This window comes from Peromyscus californicus, unplaced genomic scaffold (genome assembly GCF_007827085.1).
Source record: "Peromyscus californicus insignis strain IS unplaced genomic scaffold, ASM782708v3 Scaffold_5__1_contigs__length_169319896, whole genome shotgun sequence".
Lineage (NCBI taxonomy): Eukaryota > Metazoa > Chordata > Mammalia > Rodentia > Cricetidae > Peromyscus > Peromyscus californicus.
Window position 1 is genome coordinate 102,346,382 of NW_026294573.1, and position 15,701 is coordinate 102,362,082.

Here is a 15,701-nt window from a genome sequence, read left to right on the forward strand (position 1 = left end):
CAAGTGAGTTCCAGGAGAGGCGCAAAGCTACACAGAGAAACCCTGTCTCGGAAAACCAAAAAAAAAAAAAAAATAAAAAAAAATAAATAAAGGTGTGTGTCACCATGCCTGGCTGTTTCCAGTGTGGTTTTGAAATCACAGAGATCCAGATGGATCTCTGCCTCTGGAATGCTAGGATTAAAGGCATGTGTGCCACCATTTTCTGGCCTCTATATCTAGTGGCTGTTCTGTTCTCTGACCCCAGATAAGTTTATTAGGGTGCACAATATATTGGGGAACACAATACCACCACAGGAAAAAGTGAATGAAACCCATGTTTAGGTATTCACTACTGGTGGATTTTATGGGGCCTGACATCCCCAGACCATTACTGGGTAAAGTGGACACAAACATATAAAATAAAATGTTGAAAAGCAAAAGGAGAAGGAGGGAAGCAGTTTGTTCTAGAAGTTTCCTATAAAGCCATTCTGTTAAGCAGTTTCTATTTCCCTGCACATGCCCGATTATGAAATTAGAGCTGCCTCCCCCGGGACAATAATCTATGCCCTTTCAAAATCCAATGGCCATCCTAAGAAAAGCAATTACCTCCTAGTTAAACATTAAGACAATTTCCAATCCATCAACACACTGAGGCAGAAGTTACAGAGCAAGAATAACAAGAGGCTCTCCTCACACTCCCCCTGCCCCACACTGCCTGCTAACCCCACTGGAAACACAGCTCTGCCCAGGCCTCGTTTATGAGAAACCGCTCAATGGCTCCCTACTGCCTCCGGGATGAAGAATGACTCCTAGGTGGGCACAAGAAGAGCCTCCTGCTTTGGATACTGGCCTACTTACCTAGCCTCATTTTCTTCTAATCACCTTCAAATAACCTCCATCCAAAACTACCCACCGCATCCCTGCCATGTCTTTACCCACAGCATCCCTGCCATGTCTTTACCCACAGCATCCCTGCCATGCCTTTACCCACAGTATCCCTGCCATGTCTTTACCCACAGTATCCCTGCCATGTCTTTACCCACAGCATCCCTGCCATGTCTTTACCCACAGTATCCCTGCCATGTCTTTACCCACAGTATCCCTGCCATGTCTTTACACACAGCATCCCTGCCATGTCTTTACCCACAGCATCCCTGCCATGTCTTTACCCACAGCATCCCTGCCATGTCTTTACACACAGCATCCCTGCCATGCCTTTACACACAGCATCCCTGCCATGTCTTTACACACAGCATCCCTGCCATGTCTTTACCCACAGCATCCCTGCCATGCCTTTGCCCACAGCATCCCTGACATGCCTTTGTCCACAGCATCCCTGCCATGCCTTTGCCCACAGCATCCCTGACATGCCTTTGCCCACAGCATCCCTGCCATGTCTTTGCCCACAGCATCCCTGCCATGCCTTTACCCACAGCATCCCTGACATGCCTTTACTGTTCTTCCTCTGTCTAGAATGTACTGACTTAGCCCCAAATCTTCCACGCCAAAACTACTGTTCACCTAGGCATGCAGGCATAGTGTCACCCACCTTTAACCCCAGCTCTTGGGAGGCAGAGGCAGGTGGATCTCTGTGATTTTGAGGCCAGCCTGCTCTACAGTGAGTTCCAGAACAGCCAGGAAGACGGGGAGGCCCTGTCTCAGAAAACAAAACAAACACAAGCAAACACAACCCCAAAAAACTTGTGTTGGCTGTTACCCCACAACAGGAGCATCATGACTTCTGCAAAGTCTTTCACCCTCCCTCCCTCTCTCCCTCCCTTCCCCATACCTCTGGCCCTGTTTTATTTTTGGTTTTTGTTTGTTTCTGAGACAGTCCATGTAGCCCAGACCAATAATGACCTTGAACTCCTGACCCTCCTGCTTCTGGATCTCCAGCACTCGGACCACAGGTGTGTAACCCTGAAGGGAGCCACACTTCAAGGACTCACAGAGCAGACTGTCAGGTCATCCAGAGACTCGGGGTCAAGGGAACCAGCTATGGGAAGGCGGGGTCATCTTTCTAAGACTAGAAATTTCACTGTAATTAGATCAAGACGTAGGGAAAAGTTCAATGAAACTGTGAATTTTCCCCCATCTTATGTGCATTTCAGAAGTTAAAGTCTACAGTGTCTAAAGAGGTCTAGACAATAGACCGAGGAATCTGAACTTGAAAGAGGTTCAGTAAAAAACTGACCCTACCCTGTCACCAGGTCACTGTGTAGCCCAAGCCCACTCATTACCCAATCAGGACACCACTGTGCTGTACAAAACCTGGAGCTGGGGCCGGCAAGACAGCTCCTTGGTCCAGGTGCTCACTGCCTGACAACCTGAGTTTGCTCCTGGAGCTCACGTCATGCTAGGAGAAAACCAGCTCCCCGAGGGCTGCCCACGGACATTCACAATTGTCCCATGGCACCCATGCCCCAGTCCCACAACACACACACACACACACACAAAGGAACCCTGCAGAGAACCTGAAATCTTCCTTGGTATTTACATCCTACAACCCCATAATTTTGAAAATCTGTGAGCAATTTAGTGCCAGAAGTATTTAATAATTATGCTATCTACATACAAATGACTAATGATACAAGTGTTCGCCAGCACACACATAAGAGATATTTGCCAGACATATTTGAGAAGAAACCTTGATAATTACGTTGCCATTACGACTAAAAAGGGACCTTTACTCAGATTTTAGTGGAATGCTTGAGAACAAACATGCTATTGAAATGGATATGTATTTAAATATACATATATTTAATTAAATGTTTCCTGGTATGTTCATGGCTGCATATACACATGCACAGAATAGACAGTACAGCTGAAAGTCAAAGTGGTCCCTTTCTGAGAGCAGTCTAGAGCAAACAGGACTCATTTCAGAGTGGGAAATGACTACTCACCAGTCAGTCTGAGCTGAAGGGACTCCTCCAAGGCATGAATCCCTCACCTCTTCTCCACAAGGACACTTCCCCTTCATCCCGGGACACTGCTCCCAGGCTATTCTTAAAGATAAAAGGCCAACGTTCCCAGGACTGCAGCCAGAGGAATGTGGGTATCCAGAGCTCATCAATACGGTGGAGCGGAGAGGATGGTGAGGCCATGTGGGCACAGTGCGATGGTTTCTGGCCCAGGCTGCAGCCCTGCTCCCGGGACTGGGCTGGCTTCTCTCCTTTCAGTGCACCAAGCCCGGAAGTCCTCTGGATGCCATTGTCATCCCCAAGACCTCAGCCACTTGAGCCAGCCAAAGGAGGAAACCTTAGAGGCTTTTGACTGGCACACTGGCTTCCTCTGTGCCAAGGGCAACCCAGACGGTAACACCCAAGGTCTTAGGATGGGTCCATTCTATGGGGACCCAACACCTGGTCCCCAGCTGGTTCTGCCCAGTCACCTTCGGCTGACGTGAACGGCAAGAGCATTAGTTCACTAAGCCTCGCAGGAGCCCGGAGGGGCAGGTCACCCCCAAGCACATTATCCTCCCTTAACAGATGGGGAAATGACGGCACAGAAGGATTAAATAACCTGCCCAGCCTCATGCAGCCAGCCCCAGGTGGAGCACAAAATGATCGGGGCCCTCGTGCCAGCTCTCAGGGACAGAGAAGGCTCCCGGTAAAGCTCTTTATAACTCTAGGATCCTGTGCATCACGGATGCCTAGCACAAGAGGTAGAAAAGAATAGAAAGATAAGCAAGCAGGGTAACGTTAAAGGGGCTCTCACTGTCTCTGCTTACCTGTGCTAAACTAAACCACCACAAGAGAAGAAAGACGGGGTTGGGGATTTAGCTCAGTGGCCCCTGGGTTCGGTCCTCAGCTCTGGAAAAAAAAAAAAAAAAAAAGACCAAAAAAGAAAAAAGAGAAGAAAGGTATTTAATACCCAGTGGAGAGCGATGGCATGGGCATGCGTGTAGCGGGCAGGTAGGGAGCAAGGGCTGCAGTGAACGGGGTCAAAGGAAGGGTCAGGCCGGGCAGCGGCGGAGTCAGGCTAAGTGGGATTCTATCAGTCAGTGACCTCTGTCCTTCACGTCCCTTGGGACTTGGCATAGACCGCAGACCTCTAGCTTAAAACTGTGCCCCTATCACTCTTTCACTCAATAAGCACTTACATCTGGAATGTGTGCAAGGCGCTCAGAGAGACATAAAGATAATCCACCTGCCCCTGCAGTAAAAACCAGCTGCGGATGTCATCAGGGAGCACACGTGAGCCACTAAGACACAGTGAAAGGCAGCAAGGCCCGGAGCTGGTAGGAAACCCAGGAGTCTGTGGGAGAACTCAGAGTAGAGCGAGGTCCCAGGGAGGGGACCCATCTCCGCAGCACAGGAGAGGGAGTCCTGCAACGCTGGCCAGAGAGACACTAGAAAGAGAAAGTACTTGGGGGAAGGGCACTGGGCTGTCCTCAAGACCCAGACTTCACGGTGGTGGTAAGGAACAAAGGGCAGCTGGGCGCGGTGGGCAGAGGCAGGTGAATCTCTGCGAGTTCAAGGCTAGCCTGATCTCCAGAGTTCCAGGACAGCCAGGGCTACACAGAGAAACCCTGTCTCAAACAAAACAAAAACAAAAACATAAACAAACACCAACAAAAAACAAAGGGTACGTCGAGTCGGGTTGAGGCGTGAGGGTGGGGTTGACACAGAGAAGCCAGGCCAACAAACGTCTTAAGTGTGGAGTAAGGAGGTTAAATTCTACTCCCAGAATCACCCCAGCGTCAGTAAGCGTGAGTGCGAGGAAGGGCAGGGAGGCCATTTTCCTTCTGAGGAATGCAGGCCGACCTGGAGGAGGACATGCCAATCCAAACAAAGCCCACCTCTGCTTTCTTTTACCGGTTGTTATCTAGTCCTTACCACTCCCAAGTTTAACAATTTAAAACATTTGTCTGGGAGGCCAGAGGTAGTGACATACTTGGAAGGCTGAGGCAGGAGGATTACGAGTTCCAGGACATCCAAGCCTACAGAGTAAGGCCCTATCTCAAAGGAAAGAGGGGGCAGGGGGCTATGGATGCAGTTCATTCATTAGAGTGCTTGCCTGGCACTCTTTATTCCCTGCACAGCATAAGCTGGAGTGGTGGGGCACGCCTGTAATCCCAACCATTTGGTGGTGAAGGCAATTGGATCAGAAGTTCCAAGTCACTGTCTTGGATACACAGTGAGTTCAAGGCCTACCCAGGTGACAGGAGACCTTTTCTTTCTTTTTTTTCCTTTTTCTTTTTTTTTTTTCTTTTGGTTTTTCAGAGACAGGGTTTCTCTGTGTAGTTTCAGTGCCTGTCCTGGATCTCGCTCTGTAGCCCAGGCTGACCTCGAACTCACAGAGATCCGCCTGGCTCTGCCTCCCGAGTGCTGGGATTAAAGGCCTGGCTGAGACCTTTTCAAAATAAACTAGGCCACTAGCTGCCTCAGTAGGTAAACGTGCTTGACAGGCGCGTATGCTGACCTGAGTTTGAGCCTTAGATCTCAAAATGGGAGGAGAGAACCAACTCCTCAAAGTTGTCCTCTGACTTCCACAGGGGGTGCACAAGCCTGTTAATATTCTGACCCGCCCTGCATCCTGATGGAAAAGCCTCATTTTAAGGGAAAACTCCTCCCCTTCCTCTTCCTCTTCCTCTCCCTCTCTCCCTCCCTCTCCCTCCCTCTCTCTCCCTTCTCCCTCTCCCCCCTCTCTCCCTCTTCCCTATCTTTCTCTTCATCTCTCTATTACAATAAACTCTCCACATGGATGCAGCGCCTGGGTGTGAATGACTTTCCACGAGCCGCCACCATGGGGTACTCTGGCCTGGCCAGCTGGGGGGTTCCCTACTCGTACATAATTCATAACAATGCCTACACACATGCACACACACACTAATAAAATGAAAAAAAAATTAGAAATACACATAAAAAAGTCTAGAAGGGTAATTAGCACCTTGTATATAAATAAAGTAATACAATAAAATATTTGATATGCTTTGCCCCCACAGAGGATCATAACCCTAGCCATCAACTTCTCACCCAAGAACGCTTCTCACAAGAATGAATGATGAGGTAATGTCTGTGAAATGCCCAGAGCTCTCTGAAGATGCGTGGCAAAAGGCATCACTATAATTAATATTTAACGAGATACTCCCGGCTCTGATCTTTTTTTCTGCAGACTAATGTTACGTCCACAGGATAAGGTGATGCCAGATTGGCCCCCACATCAACCTCTCCAGCACACAGTGCCCAGCCCTGCTACCTATCCCCCGGGTTCCTTCCTTCTATGGTTGATGGGACCCATTATCCCAAACATTCAGGACTGGTCTCCAGTGTGAGAGTCTAAGGTTGCTAGAAAATAAAGGCCAAAACACATCAAGGAGAAGGGCAAAATAAATGTCAGAGGGCAGTCTTCCTCGGGGTCCCATTTCAAAGCATGAGAGGACCCCCTGAAGACTTCAAGGGGAATGATTTTAGCAAAGCCCACATCCTAAGCCAGTTAATATTTTTAGGCCTACTGTACTACTCAAGAAAGGAAGGAGTAAGAATAGCTATGTGGGTTCAATTACAAATGGAGTGGAGAAAATAATTTCAAAAGTTCAAGGGGAAAAAAAATCAATCTATTTCCTCCCCGCCCCAAGCTTTCACGTCTATAAATATTCACACAAATGGACCCAAGACCACGCTGCCTTCGCAAATGCTACCTGTTTGAGAATCTGCAAGATCGATGATGTGCTAGGCTGGCTCTCAAAGCACCTGAGCTCAAACAATACTCCCCAAAGCGTCTCTGTTCTTCTTAAACAACATCATTTTCCCTCTCGGATTATAAGAGCCATACATGTGCCTGGCAGAAATTTTTCATCTTTTAGAAATAAGAAAATATTCTCTAAAATCTCCAAGGTACTAATTACCTTTCCTTTTCGTATGAAAACACATTTTTCAACGTAACTTGAGAACTTATCTTTTAGATGAGTTATAACCTGGTTTCCCCTGTGCCTTTGCTATTCTGCTACAGTTATTATTTTTTTTGTTTTTTTTTTTTTGTTTTTTTTGTTTGGTTTTTCGAGACAGGGTTTCTCTGTGTAGCTTTGCGCCTTTCCTGGATCTCGCTCTGTAGACCAGGCTGGCCTCGAACTCACAGAGATCTGCCTGCCTCTGTCTCCCAAGTGCTGGGATTAAAGGCATGTGCCACCACCACCCGGCCAGAGCATCCTGTCTGAAGAGACTCCCTATTCTGGACACTTGGTTCTTTTTTCAGTGTCTTACAGACAATAGAGACATCTTTGCCTGACACATCACGGGTTATTCTTAGGGCTGGCCTACTGGGTGAAAGACTATACACTAACGCAGAGAGCTTTTTTGTTTGGTTTTGTTTGGGGAGACAGTTTGTAACCCAGGCTGGCTTCGAACATGCTATGTAGCCAAGGATGGTATTAAATCTTGACCCCCGACACATGCCCACGTCCTCTGAGTACTTGTATTACAGTGTGCACCAAACCCATATGAGTTTTGAAAGCCAATACAGCCAAAATGCCTGGCAGACAGGTTATCTCAAATTTACTCCCTCCATCTGTGGGAGAGTCACTCCCCCCAAATGCTCATTGTCCTTTAATTTGATAGATGTATAAAGGTAACATTGCAGCTAGCGATGGAGCCCTATTGGTAGAGTGCTTGTCCAGCATGACGCGGCCGGGGTTTGATCCCAAGCACGGACTATTACCAGGTATGTTGGCACACACTAGTAATCCCAACACTGGAAAAGTGAAGGTGGAAGGATCAGAAAGTCAAGATCATGCTTAGCTGCAGACAGTTTGAGGCCAGCCTGGGCTACAAGAGACATTCTCTCAAAAATAAGACAATAAAGAGGCGTCGCTGCTTTTATTTGCAGCTCTTTGATTATTGGAGATGTCCCCAAATGTCAGTGTCAACAGCACTCTTCAGAGTATTTTTACAGTGCGGGTCTGATCATCAGAAAGTTGGCAGTCGCTTTTCTGGTGGTGACAATCTCCCTACGAGAACATGCCTCACGAAAAGGATCTCCTTCATCCCTCTCCGGAAGAGGAAAAGAGGAAACGTAAGAAAAAGCGCCTGATGCAGAGCCCCAATTCCTACTTTATGGAGGTGCAATGCCCAGGATGCTGTAAGATCACCACGGTCTTTAGCCATGCACAGACAGTGGTCTTGTCTGTCGGCTGCTCCACTGTCCTCTGTCAGCCCACAGGTGGAAAAGCATGGCTGACAGAAGGATGCTCCTTCAGGAGGAAGCCGCACTGGAAAGCACCTGATTCAAGATGAGTGGGAACCGGCCCAATAAACACATTTTTGGATATATTAAAAAAATATATCTGCTCCTCTAAAGGGGTCTCTCCCACCTCTGAGGACACCTCGGTGGTTTTCCCGCTCTGGACCTGTTTTCACCCCCATGCCTCTCTCAGCAAACATTTCAGTTTCAACCGGTGAGCCAGACATGGAACACGTCAGTCACTTTATTTAGTCTTTCTTTATCCCACTGCTATCTCTTGCGAGGGGGGTGGCACCACGCTAAGAGGAAAGAATAGCCAGGGTGCTGTGAGAAGCCAGGGCAGGGTCAATAATGAGCTTGGGAAGAAAACAGGGCTAAGGGTGGGGGCGGGCGGGGTGTACAAGAGCAAAGTCCAGAAGCTTGTTAAAGCACCAGCCACAGAGGGGATATTTTCATCACCAAGGCATAGAGAGGCTGAAGACAGACAGGTTAGCTCAGGCCAAACTACTGAGCTACCTCACCTGTGGTCCACTCTCTTCCCCAGCATCTTAGTTCAGACTTGTGATCCCCGCCTGGCCCATCTCAGCTGCAGATTCATCTAAGAGCCTTCCCACAGAACCCTCCTCAGCATCCTTCCATCCATCAGGACCTCAGTGCCTGGGGCAGGAGCTCTGGCTGGCATACCAATCTACTCAGCAATCCCCGGTGAATAGAGCACTGTTCCACAACTCTTGGGCACAAGTCTCGGGAGCCTGGCTAGAAAAGAAAACTCAGGGCTGGTGATATATTCTCTCATACCCCAAGCTCTCAACATCCGACTGAACTTACATAATAGGCAATCTATAAAAGTGTACAGAATCTAACCAAATTAAGTTGAGCAGAATAAATACAAGAGAGGTGATGCCTGGACACAGACTATATGGATCTGTTGCCCAGACAGCTGGGAAAATTGAAACTGTCTTTGAAGATTAGTTTCCGAACACAATCATATTAAAAGGGGGAGTAATTTCCTCCAGGTGTGAATTTTGCATCTACATGGCCGGTTCTCAGGCACACAGCTGCACTTGTCCAGCCAAGCTGCATATCCCAAGAGCCCCTGTGCACAAAGGTCAATCAATTCGAGAGGTTTGCATTTTTTCTTTTTCCTTCGCAGGAAGTCAGAAGGAGAAAGGCCCCTAACACACGCCATCTCCACTGGGATTTTCCACACTGACAATTCCAGTTCAAGGCAAAAATTCAATCCTTTCTCATTCATGTTTTCATGAAGGCAGCAAACAGGTCTAGATAATTCTTCCCCAAGGGCCAAAAGGCTGAACATTCCCCAAGTTCATCAGATTCCCTGGGCTAGGGATTCCTTCCTAGCTATAGAGAGCCCTGGGCTAAGTTGCTGGGTCGTCCCCCCCCCCCCCCCCCCCCCCCCCCCCGCCCCAAGTGACCTCTACAAAACTGAGAACTGCCCCACCCCCACAGTTGCTCATGCCTAAAAGAACTCTCCAGGCAGTGGATTAGCAGCCTGCGTTGAGGCATTAAATGCTGAGTCAATGCTGCTGGACTAGAAGTCACTGGGGCCCTCCCTGCCAGGGAGGTACTCGCCAGATTCACAGACTCGGTGACAACTGGTGAAATAACAAAACCCAGGCACCTGGGAGGCAGAGGCAGGCGGATCTCTGCGAGTTCAAGACCAGCCTGGTCTACAGAGAGAGTGCCAGGACAGCCAGGGCTACCTGAAAAACTACACTCCCAGGATTGCTTAGTCACAGGGGATTCCTATATAGCCTGTCTCATTTTTTCTGGACCCATCTCCCAGGTAGGCACCAAGCCCTCCTTCTAGTTCATTCTGGAAGCTAGAGGCTGACCACTCCAGGGCACTGGCTCAACGAACTGTGTGAACTGAAGAAATGAACGATGATAAAATGAAGGATGGACAGAGCCACTGTCTCAGGAACAAAACAAAACAAACACAAAGAATAATAAAACCCCAAAATATCACCAACGCTTTGGGCTTGAAAAATCAGGGGCCTGGGCACGTGCCGCCACGCCCAGCCAACCAAACACGCCTTGTCTCTCTTCTCCTGACAGCTCTTCAGGTCATAGAAAAGGGAGGTGGGCATTTACTGACGCTTCTGCAGTTTTAACATGCCCTGACAATCAGATGAATGAACAACTAAATAGTGGGGCCCATTCATGAAGCCAGGAAAACCCAGGCTGATGGAGCCACGAGTCCAAGTACTTGCCACTGTCCCACACAGACCTCCGGTCTCCCGTCTGAAGGCTAGAGGGCACTAAGAAGAGCCAGTGGGAGCACATGGCAGGTGTGTCCAGGACAACAAGGCGTAGATCAGAAGGCTGGAAGCTGGGCTGCGGCTTCTCCATACTATGAGTCTGGAGTGGTTAAGTACCACCCAAGTTCTCGCCACCCTTGCTTGGCAGGGCACGCTGACTCCAGAAGCAGGTCTACCTCACAACACCCCAGAGGCCCCCATCTGCTCTTAGGCAATATACCTGGTGACCATAAAAAGAGCCACGGAATGGCCGGAAGCCAGACAGAAGCAACCATGCCAGCAGTCATAACCATCATTGTTCGTTTATTTCTTCAATCAGCACAGCTCACTGAGTCTATGCCCTGGAGTGCTCGGCTTCTAACCTCCAGAGTGAGCTAGGAGGAGGGCTCAGTGCCTACCTGGGAGAAGGTCCCCCCAAAATGGGACAGGCTATCTAGAAATCCCCCCCTGACCAAGCAATTCTAGGGATGGCATCTTGAACTGGGAAGTGGCAGAAGGGAAGGCTCCCTCTGCCCTGTAAAGGCATCCCATCCCAGACAGGTAAACTGAAGACGTCTTAAAGCAGCTCTAGCAGACAAGGCTTGTCAAAATGGAAAGGCATCATCCTCTAGACTCACCAGGCAAAACCAGAACAGATCTCTGCCCTGCCCCTACCCAGCCCTTCAGGCTCCAAGCAGCTCCCTGTGAATATCTTTCTTACCACGTGAGTCTAATGTCTCCTTTAAACCTGAGATTCTTATGATCCAGCTATGGCCCATCATGCTGGCCCCTGCACATCATCCATGGGCCCCGAACAGCAACCTGGGTCCCTGGTGAGGCTGTAGCTCAATTCCTTTGAATGCATAGTTCTGCTTTGCTTCTCCCTCTAAATGTCTTACTCACTCATGGAGGCTGGGTTCAAATGCCAGTCCCTTCCGAAAGCCTTTCTAGATCTTTCCCCGAGGCATGCCCAAGGGTCTCTGTAAGGTACAGCACCTTGCCCAGAGCCAAATGACTGTCAGTTGCAAGTGAGGCAGGGACTTAAATGATTCATCAGTCTCCTCCCCACCCTCCCCTGCTTCCTGCCCTGCACAGGCCTTTGGCAAAGCATGGGTGAACTGGGAATGGAGTAGCAGCCCCAGAGGGTGCTTTGGGCAGATGTGAGGCTGGAACCTTGGGAGCAAAGGGGACAGCCCTGAGCAGAATCTGGAGCTGCTCAGACTTTGGCCCGTGAAGCCACCATCCTGTCCCCTGCTCTCCCTCAGCTCTGCGAACTGCATATAAAACCCATCACTCCTGCTTGCCCCAAGGCTTTTGGGTGCTCTAAACGCCCCCCCCCCCCCCCAGCCCAGAAGGCAGCAGCAGATTGTGAATCACATTTAAAAGACTGCAGGGCTTTGCACGGAGTTTGTTGACGGGAAGGGAGCTCACGCAACATTCTTTTCAGGACTTCCAACCAATACTTCCTGGTTTTGTTTTTTTTGTTTTATTATCTTTGTTTTTATAGAAATAGATGTGTATATGGGCCCTGGGAAAACAAGTGATTCTTGTGTTCTAAATTGGGGGAAAATACAAAGACCTAAGATTCCCCCCTGTCTCTTCTGTCCAGGGCACTCACCGGGGGACTGTCTGTAACTCTAAGAGCTGCTGCTGAATATTTTAACAGCAGCAGCAGCTTCTTCCCATTGATAAAACTCCACGGACAAGCTGGAGCACGCTGTTGAAATGAGGGCGTGGACCAGAAAGACTTGCACTGCTCTGGGCAGCCTGAGCCTCAGAGGCCCCGCCCCTCCCACCCCCCAAAACAGGGAGAGGGTGATCGGAGCAGTACAAGCACCCAGTAGGGCAGCAGCCAGGATGCTGACCGACAGGAGAGAATGAACACACGGGGACTGGAAAGCAGAGGTGGGCTTGGCCTGTTGGAATATTCCTATAATCTGAGCACCAAAAGGGAGAGTCAGGACGGGGGATCAAAACTTTGAGGCTAGCCTGGTCTACATAACAACCCCCCTTCCATGTATATATAACCACTAGGGGTTGGAGAGATGACTCTGTGATTAAGAACACTGGCAGCTCTTCCAGAGGACCTGGGTTCAATTCCCAGGACCCACATGGTGGCTCACAGAGGGCACCAGTTATGACATGCATATGGTGCAGACTCATGCACAGGCGCACACACACACACACACACACACACACACACACACACACACACCAATGTAATTTAAAAATTTCCCAAGCAAAAGAATGTAAGTAAAATAGAGAGCCAAGAAATCTGTGCAAATCTCAAATCAAGGAATCTGTAAATATGCTCTTATTTGGGAACTAAAAGTCTTTTTTCGACATAGAATTCCATTACTGGGCTTTAGGTGAGCAGCCCACCTGGATGGTCCAGGTAGACCCATCATGAATGTCCTTATAAGAGCAAAGCAGAGATAGAATTGATACAGAAAGCAGAGGAGATGTCCAGGAGGCAGAGACTGGAGCCATGAATCCACAAGTCAAGAAATAACAACAGCAGGGCGGTGGTGGCGCACACCTTTAATCCCAGCACTTGGGAGGCAGAGGCAGGCGGATCTCTGTGAGTTCGAGGCCAGCCTGTCTACAGAGAAGGTTCCAGGACAGCTAAGGCTACATAGAGAAACCCTGTCTCGAAAAACCAAAAACAAACAAACAAGCAAACAACAAACCAAAAAAAGAAATATAACCACCATAAGTTGAAAGAAGCAAAGGAAGGATCCTCCTCCCCTGCTCCGCCCCCACTCCTGTCCCAGCCTCCACAGAGAGGACCGCAGTGCCAACACCTTGATTTTGGGACCTCCTGTGGAAGCTTTAAAAGCCATGGTGTGATGGTGTTACAGCATCTACAGGTAACTAATACAGCAGCTCAGAAGCAGGCAGAGTCGGGCTGGCCAGGCCACCCGGTATCAGCCACTGGTTCTAAGTACTTAGAAGCTGCCTTTCTACTTAAAAGAAGCTGCTTTGCCTCCCTTGAGCCCACAGGATACTAAAAGCAGGATAGAGACCCTCATTTCGTGCCCGCCTCCTTTACTGTGGGTCACTTGCTTGGATAGGAAGGTCTGTGTGCTAATCAATCAAGGAATGTCCCCCTTTTAGGATTGACAGGTTGGAGATAAGTTATTGACCCTTTTTCCTTTTGAGTTACCTTGGATTAAGGGAACTTCAAGGGACAGTCTACCTCTCAATTGAGGACATAGTCCATGAGGGGGGCCACACCCTGGAACACCCAACTTGTCCTCTCAATCAATGTGAAGTTCTTTGGACACCCTTGCAAGACCAAAGCTATGACCACTGAAACCACGCCCAAAACAGGATTATTTAACTATGCATACCTCTTGTCCCTTGCTCCAATTCTTCCTCTGCTTAAACCTAAAGCCCATGCCAGTGCTCCAATGATGGACTTGGGGGTGGGGTGGGGTCACTGGACCAATTTATATTAAATAAATCTCTCTGCTTTTCACAGTCCCTTTTCTCTCTCGAGTCTTAGGATGGTGGCCGAGCCTTGCTTTTGAGGGCTGCTGGAGGCCAGGCTCTGACTCTAACTCCAGTTAAAATAACCCAGATACAGACCCTGAAGTAAGGTGACAACCTTGCTCCTGGGCTGAGCAGACCCCTGCACAGCTGTGTCCTAACTTAGTCCTTTGCGGGGCACCAGACAATCTAAGATACTTTGCCTGAAGATGCAGGAGAAGCCTGATCTCTGAATGTCTAAATACCTACATGACTATTTATTGTAGGAAGGAAGAAATGGATTTGGGAGGGGGAAGACTCAACACAATCAAGGCAGCAGGGCAATTCATTGCCCAAGGACAATTTGTGGGTCAGCGTAACAAAAACTTTCTAATAATCAGAGTCAGCTGAGGGTGGGATCAGAGCGCCTGGAGGAAGGTCAGTCCAAGTAGACCTCTGGGCATGCTAGGGGAATTCCTGCCCTAGACAAAGGGTGCACTTGACCAGCTGGCAGCCCTGGAGGGTCTGTGACTGACAGCTAAAATATCCTTTAAGTAGATGTGAATTTAGGTTTTTGGCAGAAGACAAGGCATGTTCCCACTTTTATTATTACATGGTGTTTGTGGAAAAACTAAGCACAGAACCTCCCCAGAAATGAGCCTCAGAGAGAAACAATCAATTCTTCCTGTGCCGTATTAAAAAAAAAAAAGTTGTTCCCTGACCCAGAGAGGAAGAAAGGCATGCAGTTCCAGACAGACATGGCTTTCCAAGCTGACCATCGGCCAACAAACAGCACTTGAGCAGGTGCCCGGGAGCCTTGCGCAGCCTGAGTTTGATGCTCTTTTCCCAGGAAAACCAGAGAGCACAGACTCCAGGTACCAGCTCAATTATCTTAAGAGGAAATAAAAAGCATCCCTCTCCGATAATTGCCTTTTCTTTCTCCTCCATCTAAATTCTCCCATCCAAGAACTAAGCAGGCCTGGCCCTCTTTAGCTTCTAAGATGGGTTCGTGTGCATTCAAGGTGGTATGGCTGTAGACCACCCTTCTGAATTCTGTATTTGCAACTAAGAACACAGAAGTAACTCATCAACTTATTAGCTGTGGGGTGGGTGTTTTGGTGGGAGATGGGTTGTTAGGGAAGGTTAAGAGGCTGTAGCCTACACCCTGTCCATATTCTGGATACTGTGGACAGGAAGTACAGCCTTTCTCATCTGCCTGCACATCTGTCTTCTCTTAAGTCAAAATCTCAGAGAAGGGAGCGCTGTTACCTCCGGATGAATTCCTCTGAAGCTCTTTCCGTTCAGGATTTTGAAAATTTGCCATGTTGCCCTTTTACAGAAACTGCTGGGTTCTTAGATTATTCCTCAAGAGAGGTTAAAAGAAGACACTTTCACATCTACTGCCACCTCTTTTCCAGCGTGTGTGTGTGTGTGTGTGTGTGTGTGTGTGTGTGTGTGTGTGTGTATGTGTGTGTGTGTGTGTGTGTTTTCTTTCTCTCCCAAAGAACCAACACTAAGGACGCACATCGTTCATCAGCTGGCTTACTGAATGATTGGAAGCCTGGACCATTTTTACCCACCACAAACATCAGATGAGTCCCTGAAAACATCATGTCACATCAGTGAAATAATAGCTACTGCTTCCCATCAACTGGCAAAGCGCCACACCAGGCTTCTCGCTGTCCCTCAGGCAGAGAGTTAATCTAGAAACAAAGCAAAACAAACCGTCCTGTGTGCAGAGCTGCAGACGGAATCTATACTCACCCAAACAAACACAAGCTCCTGCTATGCTTCCGAGCCCGTTCGCTG

At 48.7% G+C, this 15,701-nt stretch overlaps 2 protein-coding genes across 5 annotated transcripts in view; one reads left to right on the forward strand and one right to left on the reverse strand.

The window, feature by feature from the left end:
• The window catches only part of Frmpd1 (FERM and PDZ domain containing 1), a 112,342-nt gene that overhangs the window by 72,171 nt on the left and 24,470 nt on the right, over nt 1-15,701 (reverse strand). The window contains exon 1 of one of the 4 annotated variants that reach the window (XM_052716577.1): nt 2,883-3,082. The exons of the other annotated variants lie outside the window; for them this stretch is intronic. The gene's annotated coding sequence lies outside the window, so the exon portion shown is untranslated. Of the gene's footprint in view, nt 1-2,882; nt 3,083-15,701 lie in introns of those variants that run through there. 4 annotated transcript variants of the gene reach the window in all.
• LOC128096697 (40S ribosomal protein S27-like) lies at nt 7,589-8,432 on the forward strand. The gene has a single exon (XM_052716580.1). It carries the CDS (start codon nt 7,938-7,940, stop codon nt 8,211-8,213), a length of 276 nt encoding a protein of 91 aa, XP_052572540.1. The 5' UTR covers nt 7,589-7,937; the 3' UTR covers nt 8,214-8,432.